The following is a 17,950-nucleotide window of genomic DNA, read 5'->3' as shown; positions in this document are numbered from 1 at the left end:
CCCTCATGTTGCACAGCCCCAGACTTCGTACAATAAGAGTAAGGCTGAAGGCCAGTAGCGGTCTCAATGGAAGAAGGGAAGGTCAAGATGTGTTTCATGTGCCAGAGTAAACAACCAAAGGCAGAGAGAGACAACGAGCCTGGACCAGAGAATCCTATCCTATTATCAGGCAAATACCACCTAACGTTGAGTTTATGTATGTGTGGGCATGAAAAGAAGACAGTAAGATTTGCTCGCAGGGCAGAATGATGGATTAAAACGGCTATAAAAAAAGGGAAAAAAAAAATTCACACTCTTTTAGCAATGCATGTTAGAGCATTTCCCTGCAATCTGCAGGCAGCACACAGTCAACACATATTGGCTACACTGGCTAACCATGTTCCCTGCTTTGCCTCTCACACATTGCTGCTGGTTGCACTAGCAGTAGCAAGCGGTTCTAGCAGAATTTGAGGGTGTAGTTACCTTTTAATAGACCAAGTTAGCCTTCTTTAGACTAAATTATGCAATTAAGTAGTAACCAGGACATGTCCTGCATTTAAATAAATTATAAAAGGAAGTTGTCTGGGAGAAGAGACAAAAAAAGAACTGATTGGACATGAAGGTGCGGCTGTTTGCAGAGTTGGAGATTACACAGACCTAAACTACCTTTTCCTCTCAGTTTGACTAAATAATGAATAATGTTTTCAGATGTTGAATTAGATACTGAGCATGAGAGTTGAGAGCCAATAAAATTAACACGTGCGTCAGCACAAACTTTAAGAAACATGACAAGTGAGCCTTTTCCGAAAACAGCCAGCCCCGCGGTGCTGTTAAAGAAAATGAAGACCCTCCCAACCAGCTGACTCTGCCTTCTCTTTCACCCTCTGTAACTATCCGACCAGCCAGACCAGATCAAAAGAGTTGCTGCCCTGGAGCCAGAGCTATGCATCACAGCACATCAACATGTTCTGAGCAGTGCTGCATGAGAGGAACGATGCTGGGTACTGGAGAGGTGGAATTAGAAAAAAAAGGAAGCAGCTTTCATAGCAACCATTGGCTTCCACAGATCTGGGAAGACACATGCTGTGAAATTTAGCCCAAAGTAGAATTGAAGCTGTTGGAGTCATTTCAGTGTGTCTGTTTACCCTATTGTTACATATCCACATTTGAAAATGCATAATTTCCTTACATTTTGCCTTCCAAAAAGTGATTTTGCTGAATAGATGCTGAATCTGAAAACAGAGGTCTCACATTGCGGCGTAAAGGAAAACAAAGCTTTTTGGAATTGAACACAATCTAGCGAATTGGAGGACTACAGAGGAAGGTAAATCATATTTACATTTGTTACATTACAGCAAAAAAAAAAACATTATCTCATACAAGCTATATAAATCCACTCAGCTGAGTAAAATCAACATATTTAGCAAACTCCAAATCAGAGTGTGAACATTCAGGATTCAATCTATGTCCTCTTCCATTTCCCTCTCATTGCTTGCTAAGTTAACTAAATAACAACCACATATTATAATTACATTGCCTTCTTTAATATCTCAATCACAAAGTGTGTATCCAGCTGCACATCATTGTCTGTTTCTGAATATAAAGTCTGGGTTTTCTCTTCCCCCCCCAACCTAGTCTGAAAAGGTCCATTCACATTTAACTCATCACTATGGTGCTGTCTATCAGAGACTAATAATCTACAGACGGCATCTTTCTTACCTGAATTCCCCAACTGTTTGTAAAATCTATACTCCAAATGGAGCTGTGGTGCCCTGGACTTTATAGGTTCCTGAAAGAGAAGAGAGGAAAAAAAGAAGGAAAAGTGAGTGTTAAATATAACATTGAAGAAATCAGTCATGTCAATATCCTTTCTCTACAATGAGGGTTGGTTGGCTCAGTTAACCCTGCAGGGGGGATTATTCTCTATGGACAAAACAGAGCGTTGTGCATTTGTTACAACAACAAAAAAGCTCATTTGTAAAGTAATTTTGAAACATCAATCCTTGCATGGCTTTCACACAGTCAAGGGGAATTATAGACTCACTACAACATCACAAAAGCACAAGAAAGTGTGTGAGTGACAACCTTACATACACATCAACAGGATAATCTTGGTCTGCAATTAAGTTAAATACCTACAGTACAATGTTGTACTTATTTCAATGCCTAATATAACTTAAATTCAGTCTCAGGTCAGACTTGTGGGATGGGAGAGGATAAAGAGCATTTCCAGCTAGTGATCAGCGGGCTTTTGTGATGACATGGCAGATAATCAACCCACTGGGACATATTGTTCATTATATCGCTAGCTAGCTTTACAACGCCAGCTTTACAACCTAAAATGTAATCTGATTAACCCCACTCTTATGATAACAAGGGCATTATAGACAAACATGAAAAGGATAGAACAAACACACATCCAACTTAATTCCTTTCCTTAATCTTCAATAGCTGTGCCACAGCTCGTTTAAAGCCCTTGTCCCCAATAGCAGTAGGCAGTCCCCCTTTTACACACTGCCAACCATACTGGCTTTACGCAAGTCCAAAGGTGTACATTATCTTGTTTGTCAAATTGATAGTCAGCTCTGATATGCCAACAAATATGAAACAGCCATACATAACATTTAGCTCTATTGTAAGACCTTTTTATTTTATATACACATTTATGAAAATGCCTTAAAATGTATATAGCCAACTTCTCAAGAGGTGCTTGAAGTGAGATTATCTTTCCCATGTGCATTTAATTCCAAAGCACTTCTATTTCAAATTATATAAACTAAAAGCTGAAAGCTATTAAGCTCCCACATTCACTCCATTAGGCCTTTATTAAATCAGAAGCATTTCTCTTTTGGTGCCCTCCTAACACGTAGGAGTGCACACACAAAATATGAGCTGTATTCAACACAATAAGGAACTTTCTGTTCCATCGTTTTGCAATAACCAGTCCCAATCCTATGGGATGTGTTCTGTGGTTTCACTTAAGGGATCAATCAAAAGATGGTTTAGTTATTAACCAACTTTGCCATAATATCCCCAAACTAGACTGTTAATATATTTAATAGTCCTGATTGTGAAAAAAATCCAAAGGGTTTCTCATATAATCCTGAATTTGTTCTTTACCTGCCTTTTCCAAAACAATAATATCTGATTGGTGGTTGAATAAAACAGAGAAAGGACTCAAAATGTCTTTAAATCCGTTTTCAGATTTAACTAACTAGCTTATATGTTTATTCTTACAGCATGATCCACTCTAGATGCTGGTCAGAGACGTTTTGATGTTTTGAGGTGAAGGCAGAGAGACAGAGCAGGTCCTTTCTCGTCCAACGTCTCTCTGTTTCTATCCGTGTCAATGTCTTAAATATTGTATAATGTTTGTTATATTCAGGCATGCAAACTCATCAGAGACCAGATGCATTCTCATGTCTTTATATGATGCTAACATGTACAAACTCAAAGATGTTTTTCGATTATCTGTTGGGGAAAAAAAAACAAGATTTCAGCATCCTACTGCAACATGATGCCAACAAGGAAAAGTGGCAGAGAAGTAAGCAGCCTCTGTGCATGCTGGGGGCTAGAAATTGAGAGTGAAAGACAGGAGGCAATACAGAGGAGTGGAGGCCTGTGGGAGGAAGACACGTGACTAGTCTGGGAGGCGGAGCAGGGAACTGCTGTAGCGTCATCCTCCTCCCACATGAACATGGACACCGAGCATGTCACCCACAAGTCAGGCCATGCCAATGAGGAGAGGAAAAGAAAATATAAAATATATAAATAATGACTCAAAGCAGATGGCGCCAAACCACAGGACCCTTTAAAACAGCTTACAATAGGAAACAGAGGCTTATGGCAGCTTTACGTACTTAAGAGTCAGCTCTATTCGTAGCAGATGGGCTAAGCTATGGCTGTGCAAATGACCAGGACCAAGCTGCAAATGTCTGACATTATTGCATATATGACAAGAATTTTTCACAGCCCCAGCTCATATCAAATAATCTTTGATCTGCTCCCAATGCAGACATGCACCCAGGACATGGCAGGGCAGCACCCACAGAAGCACTTTTGTAAAAGGGAATGTATTGGGGCTAATGCAGGGTGGTGTAACGATTCATCCGGTTTACACTTCCTGTGCAATTTATATTTTTCATATACGACCACACCGAAGAACAGCTGTGAAGAGCGCTACGACCGGGAAGACCTGCGAGTGCATCGAGAGGGGACCCATATTAACCGTGTGCCCTTCTCACTCACAGTTATAACACTACAACTAATAACCCACGAATAACTCTCTTTGACAGGGTAAAACATCATGGCACACAACAAGTTGTGACACAAACAATTTGTAAAATTAACGATTGTACAATTCCAAATGTAGACTGCCGAATGGTATGTTGGGTAAAAACAGTCCGTTAACAGCTGAGAGAGGCTCTGGCGCTCCTGCACATTAAAGAACAGAAAAGAGAGATGGAGGTTGAAGAAAGTGAGACCGGAGATGCACTACAATAACTTGTGAAGAGAAGAGCCATGTCTGTTTGGAAAAAAAAATTGGTATAAAAAAAACAACAAACACAGAGTGTGATTGCAATCGTTGAATTCAGGGCCGTCAATAGCGGCAGTGAAACAGCAAAGCCAAAAGGGTCAGACATCGCTTGACAGAGCGGTGGAGCACCATTACATACGCAATAAATATCCACCTATGCAAAGACATGGTCCTGTCGAGAAGGACAGGATCAATGATTAAAACACTGGATTCGAGGCATGCCTGGCTAGGTCAAAAGTACCAACAACACAACACTTTTCTACAACAAAAGACCTGTTGTCAGTTTTGCAACTATCTATAAAACGTTGTATATATTCTATGTACTCCTTATTGTAGAATAAGCCACCTTAAACTCATATAAAAGGTCCAGTTATGTCAAAAAAAAATACTGTGTTACACTGAAAATCGTAAAAAAATACTGTGCTATATATTTTTGGTCAGAACACCCATAACTCATTTCTCCCAAGCATATATCCAAAAAATGAAGTCGGCTTCACTCGTTACCTTACCACCTTTGGTATTGGGATCACTAGAGTTTTGGTTAACCGGTACGGTATCACGGAGAGAGCAGCTTTTTACCATGTGTGCTGGACTGTGTCTGGGGCAGCTGACCCGCAGGCCAGAAGGGTACTTCCCTGTCTCACCTGCTGCTACAGTAACCTCTCCGCCTCAGCTGTCTCACACTGCAGCTGTGTGCGTTTCTGTGTATCAGGGTTCAATGTATATACAATCAAAATGGTCTCGGCATGAGACCAGAAACAAGATGATCTACATGAGCCTATTTTCAAGACCACAATTCCAACAATGTTCCAACAAAGATCACAGCTGCTGCAATAAAAAAAAAAAAATCATCGTTTTTTTAGTAAAGGGACTTAAATGAACCTTTATCAGGTAAATGGTAAAAGGACTGTACTACATGTCATCATTCAGGAACAACAATTAAGGATTAAGTGTCTTGCCACATCGACATAGACTAGCGGAGCCGGGGATCGAACCACCAATCCTCTAATTGAAGGATGACCCTGCTCTACCACTGAGACACAGTCTCCCCACAGGTAGTGCCATGACACTAGCCAATAGAACGGACAATCAATACAGTAATATATCTTGATATACTCTCTCGTGACTGCCACGGACATCGTGATGGATTCTGTCGAGCTGTATCCTCTCTTTGAAATGGACCTTTTCTGATTTGTGGCTGTTCAGGTTTTTCAATGACTGAAACATACATTTTGGGTTACATGTGTTGCCATACATCGGTCTTTAAAAGACCCAGACTTTCTTTTCCAATGCCATTACATCTCATTCGTCTATACAATTATGTTGAATTGAACTTTGGACATTAGCAGTGCAACTAATGAGCTTTTTTGTTTTGTTTATGGATTATTATTATTATTTTCTCCATTAATTTCCAAGTAAATAAAATGCCAGAAAATAGTGACAAATTCCTAGCACAAGTTCCTAGAACTCCAGGTGACATTTTGTTATGTCCTGCCAACAATCTAAAACCCAAAGATATTCAGATTACAATTATTAAAAAGATCCTCACATTTGAGAAATTCCAGAATCAATGAATTATCTTTCAGCCTTGCTTGATAAATTACTCAAAGCTAATATATTACCAATATAATTTTCTGATTGACGACATATCTTATTACTATTACACACACACACACACACACACACACACACCTAAAGGATTATTAGGAACACCATGCTAATGCTGTGTTTGACCCTCTTTCGCCTTCAGAACTGCCTTAATTCTACGTGGCATTAATTCAACAAGGTGCTGAAAGCATTCTTTAGAAATGTTGGCCCATATTGATAGGATAGCTTCTTGCAGTTGATGGAGATTTGTGGGATGCACATCCAGGGCACGAAGCTCCCGTTCTACCACGTCCCAAAGATGCTCTATTGGGTTGAGATCTGGTGACTGTGGGGGCCATTTTAGTACAGTGAACTCATTGTCATGTTCAAGAAACCAATTAGAAATGATTGGAGCTTTGTGACATGGTGCATAATCCTGCTGGAAGTAGCCATCAGAGGATGGGTACATGGTGGCCATCAAGGGATGGACATGGTCAGAAACAATGCTCAGGTAGGCCGTGGCATTTAAACGATGCCCAATTGGCACTAAGGGGCCTAAAGTGTGCCAAGAAAACATCCCGCACACCATTACACCACCACCACCAGCCTGCACAGTGGTAACAAGGCATGATGGATCCATGTTCTCATTCTGTATATGCCAAATTCTGACTCTACCATCTGAATGTCTCAACAGAAATCGAGACTCATCAGACCAGGCAACATTTTTCCAGTCTTCAACTGTCCAATTTTGGTGAGCTCTTGCAAATTGTAGCCTCTTGTTCCTATTTGTAGTGGGGATGAGTGGTACCCGGTGGGGTCTTCTGCTGATGTAGCCCATCCGCCTCAAGGTTGTGCGTGTTGTGGCTTCACAAATGCTTTACTGCATACCTCGGTTGTAACGAGTGGTTATTTCAGTCAAAGTTGTTCTTCTATCAGCTTGAATCAGTCGGCCCATTCTCCTCTGACCTCTAGCATCAACAAGGCATTTTCGCCCACAGGACTGCCGCATACTGGATGTTTTTCCCTTTTCACACCATTCTTTGTAAACCCTAGAAATGGTTGTGTGTGAAAATCCCAGTAACTGAGCAGATTGTGAAATACTCAGACCGGCCCGTCTGGCACCAACAACCATGCCACGCTCAAAATGGCTTAAATCACCTTTCTTTCCCATTGTGACATTCAGTTTGGAGTTCAGGAGATTGTCTTGACCAGGACCACACCCCTAAATGCATTGAAGCAACTGCCATGTGATTGGTTGATTAGATAATTGCATGAATGAGAAATTTAACAGGTGTTCCTAACAATCCTTTAGGTGAGTGTATATACACATATACACTAATATATATATATATATATATATATATATATTAGGGCTACAACAACGAATCGATAAAATCGATCAGCAAAAGTGTTGGCAACGAATTTCATTATCGATTCGTTGTGTCGCGCGATTATTACGGCAGCTATAAAGTCGCGGAGGAAAAAACAAAAAGAGCGGCGCAGAGTCGCCAGCTTGTCTGAGATTGGAGTGAGAGATTGAGAAACGCTTAAGTCGTGATCTTAGCAAAAATAGAACATCTTGGATGTGACGTGTCGAGTCTTGGCCAACCAGCGTTAAGCGTTAAGCGTCTACAGCGGCTTTATTTCCCTCAAACTTGTTGTTAATGGAAGCTAGTCAGCTTGCTAGCTTGCTATCACGTAAGCTAACGTGTTTGGGTTGTGTATTGTCGTTAAAGTTACGTTATGTTCCGTTACAGTTCAGTCTTGCTTGTAAAAAACCGTAACGTGGTGAAACATGCCGTAACCCCCCGGTCTGGTTCAGTTCACGCTGTCACTCGTTAACGTTAAATCGGCACACTGGCGGATCTGGCTGCAGGTTGTTTTTTTACTCAAAGTAGACTGAATCAAATCACGTAGTTGGGCTTAGCCAACAACGTCATTTCGTGGTCGTAAGAGGCCCAGAATGAAATAGTTTAAGGAAGAGGACTCTATATGCAGCACAGCTTGATGCAGAGCTGAGATGAGATGGAGCTGGGCCTGGAGGTTTCGATCAAAACAGACGTGAGAGGAGCAGTACAGCTTCCTACTGTCCCAGTGTTTCATACATATTGATAAAGCAGGGCATGCTAAAGCAGCCTCTGCTCCAAGGAGATCAATTACAGTAAAAAGGCAGATGTAAAGCATACATGTGTATGTTTTTAGTGTTAGTCCATTTTAATCTAATTTGTTTAATTAACAGCTCGGGGATGTTCAAGGAGCAACCTGTTTGTGCTTTCTGAACATGTTTTGCACTGTGAATTTGCACTTTCACTTCTGTTTTTGAACAAAGGGTTGGAAAGTAATGTTTTTTTGCTTTTTTATCCGATTCATCGAAAAAATAATCAACCGATTATTAAAATAATCGTTAGTTGCAGTCCTAATATATATATATATATATATATATATATATATATATATATATATATACACACACACACACACACACACATATATCCACCAAATGCGACCGTTTAACGAGTTGAATACAAATTTTTCTATATATATATATATATATATACCCACCAAATGCGACCGTTTAACGAGTTGAATACAAATTTGAAAATTAACTAATCTTGTGTGCCTGCAGTTTAACAGTTTGTTGCATTGCTGATTTGTTTGTCATATTTTAGTGAGTTGAGTTAATACTGTTAATTTCTACTCAAATCAGACTACATGCTACCAGAACTGTGGTTTCTGCCAGTTATACCAAACTCACAAATTTGTGCCTTTTAGAGACGGACCTTACATGCAACAATGTGGGATCCCAACAATCAGATACCACCATTCAGCCTTCATCTGCAGGCTTCTCAGTCAAATCACAACAATGACTGCATGGATGATGGACTTGAGCATATAAATAGTGGCAAGTGATTTATACTAGCTGCTGCTAAAAGGCTTACAGATTTGTCGATATCAGCACTAGCAGCAAATACTTCCCGAGTGGGATAAAATCCTGTAATTACAACATCCTGGGGATGGGTGCGAGGTGGAATGATACATGCCATTTCAAGGATCTCGCTTAGAATAAAACACTTGAAGCGCGTATAAACATATGATTATGTCATGACGGATTAGGTGGTGGTGGTTTCTGTATTTTAGCATGCGGTAGCCTACGTAGACTTGGATGGAGCGAGCCATCAGCACCACACAAAGTCCTCTTCCCGGGATTAACCGACTCTGCATATGATGTCATCTGGGCTAAATCTGATCTCTGCTCCAACACAGCTGAGAAAGATCAGAATTGACCTCTGTGACAGGATGGAGTAATCACCACCAAATGAAGGGGGATGGGCAGCAAATAACAGATATGTAACAATAAACCACAGCCTTTACACGTTGAGCTGCATATCCTTTGAGTTGTGAACTGTTGGTTGGATAAAACAAACAATTTATATAAGTAAACATGGACATTTTTCACTTTGTTCTGACATTTTATAGACAAACAATTAATCAATCTATTAAAAAAATGAATCAATAACAAATAATTGTTATTAGCAGGAAGCCCTACAGTCGAGTCTAATAAATTGTTCCTTTTTAATATTACTATTGTTAATCCTCCAAAATGCCAATATTGTAAAAATTCTTGATATCACACATTCTTACTTGCTAGACACATGATGCCATGTTGTGGTGAAATATAAAAAAAAGGGACCCCACAAACAATAAACTGCATTTTGAAACAGCATGGTTTAGTAAAACAGACAGCTGCCATGATGTAATGTAACACATAAAGACACATCTGTGTTGTTTATCATGTGTCAAGCCAATCTGACATTTAACGTGCACACATGTATGCCTATGTGTGCCATATTCAGGGGAACAGACCAAGCATTATGCATGAGGCCCAGAATAGACCCTGACCTTTGCCTGACACCCTGTAAACCAATTCACAATATGCAACTGGCAATGTGACTCTCCTCATTTTAGACAGAGCAACTCAAATGTCTAAATAGTGCCTCTTTACTCAGCAGCCTTTACAGGGGTAGCAATGATGCTAACTGTAAAGCTAAAACAAATACAGAGGATATAGGTGTGTGTGTGTGTGTGTGTGTGTGTTTCTCCATTCATGAAGTCTTTATGACCAGGTGTCTTTGGTTGGGAGGTGGTGTTGAGGAGCGAGTGGTGTCAGAGAGCAACAGCCGGCCGCCGTCCAGCACTTCTCCCGTTTCAGCTCAGATTTAACACAGCCAGATGGAGCCATCAGCTGCCTCCCAAAATGCAGAGCACTAATCTAGCACTGGTTGAAATCAGACAGAATTAGACATCAATTGAATGTTCTGGAGAAGTTGAATAGAGTTGTGGTAACCGTGACCTTTGACACTGGTTCTCTTCATGTGCCAAGTTAGACAAATCATTGTGATTTAGTCCAGATGATGAACATTGATCGTGTTGAAATTGAATTGTAATATGTCTAAGGGTCTGAGGGAGAGGTGTGGTACAGCTAAATGAATGGAGAGATGGCACAGGGCTGTCACCCAGTTTATTGTCAAAGGCCTGCACGCCTTCTCAACAGTGGACTCAAAGGCATTTAGGTAACAACTAATAAGTCTGTCAGTGTATAGTGCGTTGTTTGTCAAGGGGAGCAGCTGTTTGGTTGAACTTTATTTAGCCCTTTGTTGCTAAGAACAAGCCGATAAGAGTATTGATAAGGAACCGAACCGATAAACAGTATCGATAAGAGTACTAGTAATAGCACTAGCACAGGGCGACTGTGGTTAGGATGCCTGTCTTTCAATCAGAGGATCGGTGGTTCGAGCCCCGGCTCTGCTAGTCCATGTCGATGTGTCCTTGAGCAAGACACTTAACCCTTAATTGCTCCCCGTTGCCGTGTCTACGGTGTATAGAGCAAAAATGTAAGTCGCTTTGGATAAAAGCGTCAGCTAAATGAAACGTAATGTAGCACCGATGAAATCCTAACGATACCCATCCCTAATCAGGTCGCGGGTGGACAAGAGCTGCCATGTACTTTTTAAAGATAATTCTGAATAAAAACATTTCTTCAGATCGTTATGACGTCAAGTGGCTTATAGTAATAGGTATTGACTCAGGAAGCTAGAAAAGCATTGGACAATTTTATATATCAGCGTTCATGTCGAATCTGGCTCTTTAGCCACATGTTTTATAGTCCGTAGAAGGCAGACACAGCATAATGTTACAAGAGATCTAAACAGGTAGGGGAAGTTCCACTCATGTGAACACGAGAGGCAAGTCTACTTTGTCATCACTCTCACACACACACACACACACACACACACACACACACACACACACACACACACACACACACACACACACACACACACACACACACACACACACACACACACACGGCGTGGCATCAGTTCAATGCATTGTTTTGTGTACGTCCTCATTTGTTTAACTTTGAGCTTGTACCCAGTACAAATGTTTTCTATCGAGTCTTGACATAGTTAGGAATTTGTCACTAAGTAGTAGGACAGAGAGTTGTTTTTGTTGTTTGAGATCTCCACATACAGTCTGTACTGTTAACATAGCTATTGTTTAATTTATAACTCAATAAACAGAGGTTAACATGCTCATTTTCAGCATTATGATGTTCACGTTCAAATTTCTGAGCACAATGGATGACTTTTTATAAACATAGTATCTTAGTTTTTGTTTTTTCTTCATAGCCCAAAAAGTGAAATTATCCTTAGTGGTTCAGATGGTTAACTGACCAACTGAGTATCAGATTCACTTGGTGAAGAAACTAAAGCTGTCATGAGAGATCATCATCATCATCATCATCATCATCATCATCATCATCGACGACGCCGACAAAACCAAATGGCCGCTGATAACTCCCATACTTTAGAGAAGTCATTAACTGCATTTTCAACAAAATTTTATTTTTCCAAAATATGTTGCTTTGTAAAATCAGAGTGCTATGCGTAATAAGGTCGACAATTGCCACAATTCATCGTATGTGGATGTGTGCTGCTTTGTCTTGCTATTGTTTGTTTTGTTCCATTTGTCTCTGCCCTATGTAAAGCGTCTTTGAGTACTTAGAAAAGCACTATATAAATTGAAAGTATTATTATAACATCATTTAGAAAAAAATGATGTGATGAGCTTTGCCATGACCTATGATGTACACTTGCAAGGTACAACTACACCGCACTCACTGCTCTCCAGGTTAGTAAAACCTATTTTGTGTGCCATCAACATTTGCACTAATGTTTGTCTACATCTCTCTGTTGTTGTTACTCTGAAGTCAGTAACATTTACTTTCCTGTGCAGGTACTGTGACTGATACGAAGCAAAAACGTGTCTGTACCGTGTTGCTGCTGGCTACTGATTCATTAGAGGATGAGCTAGTTGACGGAAGGTAGGCTTTTACATGCTGTTGATATCAAAAGGATATATTCATGTAGCCTGCCCAAAATGTTCTCTGGAGAGGGTATGAAAGAACTTAAATCGTCAAAATGTCACTTTAATTCCAGCCAAACATGCTGATGGAGCTGTTGTGCCTTCAAAATTCTGGTCTTGCTTATCATGGTTCAGTGGGAGGCACCGGGGAGTTCCGTACAACATCTCAGATTTCCTTCAGAGTATCACGACTGACGAGCACCGCTTCACTCACATAAACAACCTCACTCTTCTGGATCAGCCAGAGAAAATAAAAAGTCTGCCTGACACTTTCCAATTTCCCCTATACATACAAAACAACTACATACCATAGGTGCTCGTTGGGCGCAATACACAACATTGTATGAAATACTTAAAGCATCATTTAACTTTTTTTTGGCCGCTTGAGAGCAGTACTTGAGAGCAGTACAAGCCGACATCATTGCCTCAAAAGATTGTTATGGCTAACATGTAATCTGCCAATCTACACATCTCGCAGACATGCAACTACATATACAATCATTTGGTATCAGATATCTGACAACCTGTACATCCATCTTTTACGCTCCTTCTAACTGTTTTTTTTTTTTTTAAACCACATTAGAGTTTTTGTCAACACTGATGCGAGCAGTGAGACTGAATCCAACAGTACATTTGCACTATGGTAAATGAAGACAATGAGCTGAAAGATGATAAAACAAACTGTAGAGCTGAGGGGAACTACAGAGTTAGGTGATAATTGTGTGTTCTAATTTGTACAGCTTTAAAAATGTAACTAAAATTTCAGTCATTCATTTTCTATTAACACTAGACTACAAACCTCGCTAGCTAATTAGGTTGTCTAAATTACAAGATGCACAGGCTAGGTCCTTAGATAACGCCTTTTGAATACCAAAATAAGTGTAACTTTATCTGGTCTTTACAAGTCAGGCAACAGCCATGTGTTTAATTTAGTGATTTAGTCAAATCGTGGAATTAACCTGAAATAGCTTCAGCTGATAAAGTCCACAGACAACACTTGTCATTTCAGCCGGTACTATCGAGAATAAGAAGCCACTACCATTGTATTTTTTTTATGGCAATGGGAAATTTAATTTTCAAGTCTGAAACCCATCTGTGCTTTGAACAAGCACTGCCAACATGCATAGGGTAAAACACTGCCCTGTACATGGCTGGCACACAATGCACAGAAGGTCTCTGTTTACTGTGTTTGTCTCCCTATATGGTCACTCCAATATCACTCCCTCTCTCTTATGACCATACAGACACTTGTCATTGTCAAAAGTGTTTATCCACACAATGAGGCCTCCAATTGGTTTATTACTGATGATGCCAGTTTTGCCAGTAGCATGTCTCACAGGCACCTCCTATCTGTCAAAGACCAACTACATACAATGGGGCTATAATTAAATAAAAGTTGTCAATTTCAACTGTTTGCAAAGTGGACCGGGGAATCAACGTTTCAGGGAAAAAGAGGATTAGACAATACTTTTCTCAGTGAACAGTTATGCCATCATGCCAGGGGAGTGTCGTGGTGGTGATAGTGGCTAGTTTCTACATTAAGCCTCAACAGAAAACAGACATTAAATGCTGCGGTTTCTTTAAGACACTGGGATCTCCCCTTGGGAGTAAAGCCTGCAGTGTACATACAGCAGTGGCTATATGGACCTGCCTCCATCACATAAGTGTTTGTCAGTGTGAGAAAGCATCCAGCTGAACCAAAGACTGAAGCACTGTGTCTCGACAAGGCCTGCTAACAAAGAAGACCTTTCAGCACTCCACAGTTTTCCCCCTTCTCTCTTGCTTTTTGCAGCAGCATTCACAGCAGTTCCAGATCCACTGACAGAGGATCTTGTGCACTGGCCTGCCATACATCTCTATCTCTGCTATCACATGGTGGAGCAGGGCGACACTGGCATTCACCTTTGTCCCAGGTGCAGGAAGGCACCACCCACATGCTCTACTCTACAAGTTGGTACACAGGACACTGGGTACATAAGGCACCAGCTCCAACACTGAGTAATCAATATGTGCCGTCCTGCAGAGGTTGGCATCTACAATTCAAGTAGCAACAAAGGAGAGCGATTAAGCTAGTTTTAACCAGCCAGATAACAAATCACACTTTGCTATCTAAACAAAGTTTCCTTATTGGTTTCCTAGTAGATCAAAGCTTCACTTGACCAGTCACAAAGGAATTATTGACAAACCTCCTAAGAAGTTTACTGAGTCCAGTTAAGAATCGACTTGATATTAATTACCAGGGGGAAGTGTAGTCTATAATAAAAAAGGCACATCAATTATTCTTTTTTGTTTCTTAGAATTTATATAATTTATTTCCTACAGAGAAGCCAATTAATGGAAATAATAATCATTACATTCATTAAAATGTTTACTTGCAGCCCTAATATTAGGATTGGGCAATACAGCAAACAAAGATGATACGTTATCTCTAACGCCGCCAACGTTATCTCGTTAACGCCGCCAATTATTTTATCATGCGTTAACTGCATGTTTTGTTTTTTTGCATTGGGAGGGGCTTAACGTTACACAGCATTGATGCAGCCACCAGCGTCCTTAGAGTCGCAACGAATGACGACGCACCACCGTCAGGAGAATACACAAGTTGTATGAAACGGAGCACACTACAAAAGTGACAGCGTTACATGTGCACCACCTGTTGCTCTCACTAAGACCACTGGACATCGCGGGGTAACCACAGTTATCTCTGAGTTACAGTTTGTAGTGAACCCCTCCGACAGATGGTCTTTAAAGATCCCACAGTTCATTATATTGATGAACTGTGGGTGTTGCTTCACATGCTTTGACTGTTTCTGAATTTTTTTTAGCGTTACTGTTTGAACATGGACAAATGAAGGAGTCGCTTGTCCCTCCAACAGGGACCCTTACTACTGAATAGATCGTTTATGCTGTTCCCTGATAAAATAAAATGTTTCTTCTGATACCTGTTCAGAAAAAAAAAGAAAACTGATTTATATACTGTTGTTAACTTGCTGTTGCTCCGAGAGTGTCTGTTATATTGTTCTGATAACATTACTTTAAAATAAAAGCGTGCAATACACTATTTTTTCATTCATTATTTAATTTGAAGCATAATGCGATTAATCACAGAAAAAGCATGTGATTAATCAGTTAAATGTTTTCAACTTTGCCCAGCCCTAATTTTTTATATATAAAAAATATTAAGCAATTGGAGTCATCAATGCAGCTCCAAAAATACAATGAACAAGAAAACATTAATCTATTTAAAAGAAATTCTCCAAATGAAATTAAAAATCAATCTAAAGTCCTTGCCCTACTATTAGCTGGCCTTTTCTGGCTTGTTGACACCACTAGATTACTTCCTATTCTCACTTTTATACATTCAAATACACACTGGGTCCAGTGGGCTACAAGATACATGGAGCAATGCTATGCCCTAATGCCAGATCCAGATATAGCCGGACACCATGGGGATAAAAATACCCAAACAGATGGGAGGGTTCACAGGCAACGGGGAAGAGGCAGGCGGCACAACTACAGATTTTAGAGAGGAGAACTGCAATTACAGCTGTTTGCTAACCTCTGCCTTCTTTGTGGTTAGCAAAGCCTTCAGTAGATGCCCATTCAGAGATAATAACCTTGCTGGGAGATACGATGTGGTGGGGATGACGCCAAGCCCATCAGCTCCAGTATGACTACTTAACTGGAGTCTGAGTTATGCCTCACTTTTATTAAGGCATTGCAAGAGAGAGAACATATCTGCCAGTGATCAAAGCACTACAAGTGGCAAAACATTTATAGCAAAGAAAAGATGTGAGGAAGAGAAAAGTTGATGCAGAGGAAATGGTTGAGCAGTCACTACTGGCATGAATCTAACAATCAGTAAACCAATGGGCCTCGACAGTTCATGTGCGTTCTCACAGACTGTCCATTTGCTACATAACCAGTGGCTCTGAAAAAAGGGGGTTCATACCGACACAAAACAAAAATGTATATTATTGATTGCTCATAGTCTGGTGTGAGCATATTAGAGGGAGAGCTTTCACAAGAACTGAACTTAAATCCCTACAAAGAAAAGTGTAGAATAGATAGTGAGTTTGAAGCTTTTACAAAGAATATTGTTTAGACTTTAGAAACCGTCAAGGCATGAATTTCAGTCAAGAGGACAGCAAGTAATCCGTACCACACTTTTTGAGAACGTCAATGAACTAAAAGAAGTTATAGCTGAAAAATACAAAGTTAATTTCAACTTGCTTGTCCTGTGAAAAAGAAACAACAGACAAGACATGGTTTAAGATGTTATCCAATCTAGTTGTCTTCACCCCTTTGATAAACACAAGCAGAGAATGGTTGACTCATTAACAGTACATGGAGCCAACCTGTGGGAGGAGAGAGTGGGTGACAGTTCCTATTTACTTCCTGTGTTTGACTCTCTTAGGTCAAAGAGTCAACTGCACTAGGAGTCTGCTGGACATTCAAATACATAATGTTAACCGCTAAAATAACAACAGGTGAGTAGGATTCCTCACATAGGATATGGGAGACGCACCAGATCAGTAATGTGGAGCATACGTTAAATTGTAAGTTAATTTCTTCTGTGTTACTTTACCATCCTTAAGGATAAACTTACCAATTTGATGGCCACATATTCGTTAGTATAGAGATTTTTCCCCAACCGCAGCTCTCCAAAGTTCCCGCAGCCAATTTTTTTCCCCACACGGAAGTTTGGGCCGACCATAAGAACTCCAGAATTGGTCCCCGAACTCCGGCCCCCATGTCCAGTCCTGCTGCCTGCTGTCTTAGACATCTTTTTCCCTTCCTCTGTCTCTCCCTTGCCCCCGCTCTTATCAAAATCCATAAGCTTGTGATAACCTGGCCTCTCCACGGTTATTCTCCAGCCATGCAAACCATAGAAACTCCAATGACAACGACTGAGGACTCTTGAAGAAGGGGTAGGGAGACAAAATCTCTCAGGACAGAGGAAAGATGTTGCTGTTAAAATGTGCAATTGTTCAGAAGACCATTAAATGAGCTGAAGTGCCCTGTCTGTCAATCCGAGAGCTCTTCTGGTGAGTACTTCCCTTTTTTACTTTGTGTTTCTTGTTTACTAGAGGGGCTCCAATCTTGGGTTTTCTCCAGCTCCAGTCTCAGAGTAGCATGTCCGTGCCTGAAGAATAGGCAGGTTGTGCGGGTATGTGCCCACAGACACACATACAATACTAGTCATAAAAAAGCAATCTGAAACCCAGCTACTGCATCCACAAGGCCACTTTGGAACATCTCCTGAAGTTCCTCATTCCTTCTGGTCAGCCTTCAGTGACACAGTGAATACTCTCCATGTTGCAGGGCTGCATCCAAGGTGGCAACCCAGAGTCAAAGAAAACAGCGATGAGAAAGACAGGTAACCGATAGGTTTGATGTTAGCTGGATATCTGAAAAAAC

At 40.5% G+C, this 17,950-nt stretch overlaps 1 protein-coding gene across 6 annotated transcripts in view; it reads right to left on the bottom strand.

Annotated features, from left to right (window-relative positions):
- csnk1g2b (casein kinase 1, gamma 2b) overlaps nt 1-17,366 on the bottom strand; it is a gene marked incomplete at its 5' end in the record, with an annotated part of 30,740 nt that extends 13,374 nt beyond the window's left edge. For all 6 annotated transcript variants that reach the window (XM_079220693.1, XM_079220692.1, XM_079220694.1 and 3 more), the window contains 2 exons: nt 1,699-1,768; nt 17,139-17,366. In XM_079220693.1, the coding sequence (XP_079076819.1) occupies nt 1,699-1,768; nt 17,139-17,366 (298 nt within the window). The remainder of the gene's footprint in view (nt 1-1,698; nt 1,769-17,138) is intronic.
- Nucleotides 17,367-17,950: the final 584 nt, after the last annotated feature.

The sequence above is a fragment of the Taurulus bubalis genome (assembly GCF_910589615.1).
Source record: "Taurulus bubalis genome assembly, chromosome: 7".
NCBI lineage: Eukaryota > Metazoa > Chordata > Actinopteri > Perciformes > Cottidae > Taurulus > Taurulus bubalis.
The sequence above is the reverse complement of the archived record's forward strand: the minus strand, read 5'-3'. Positions and strand labels throughout refer to the sequence as shown.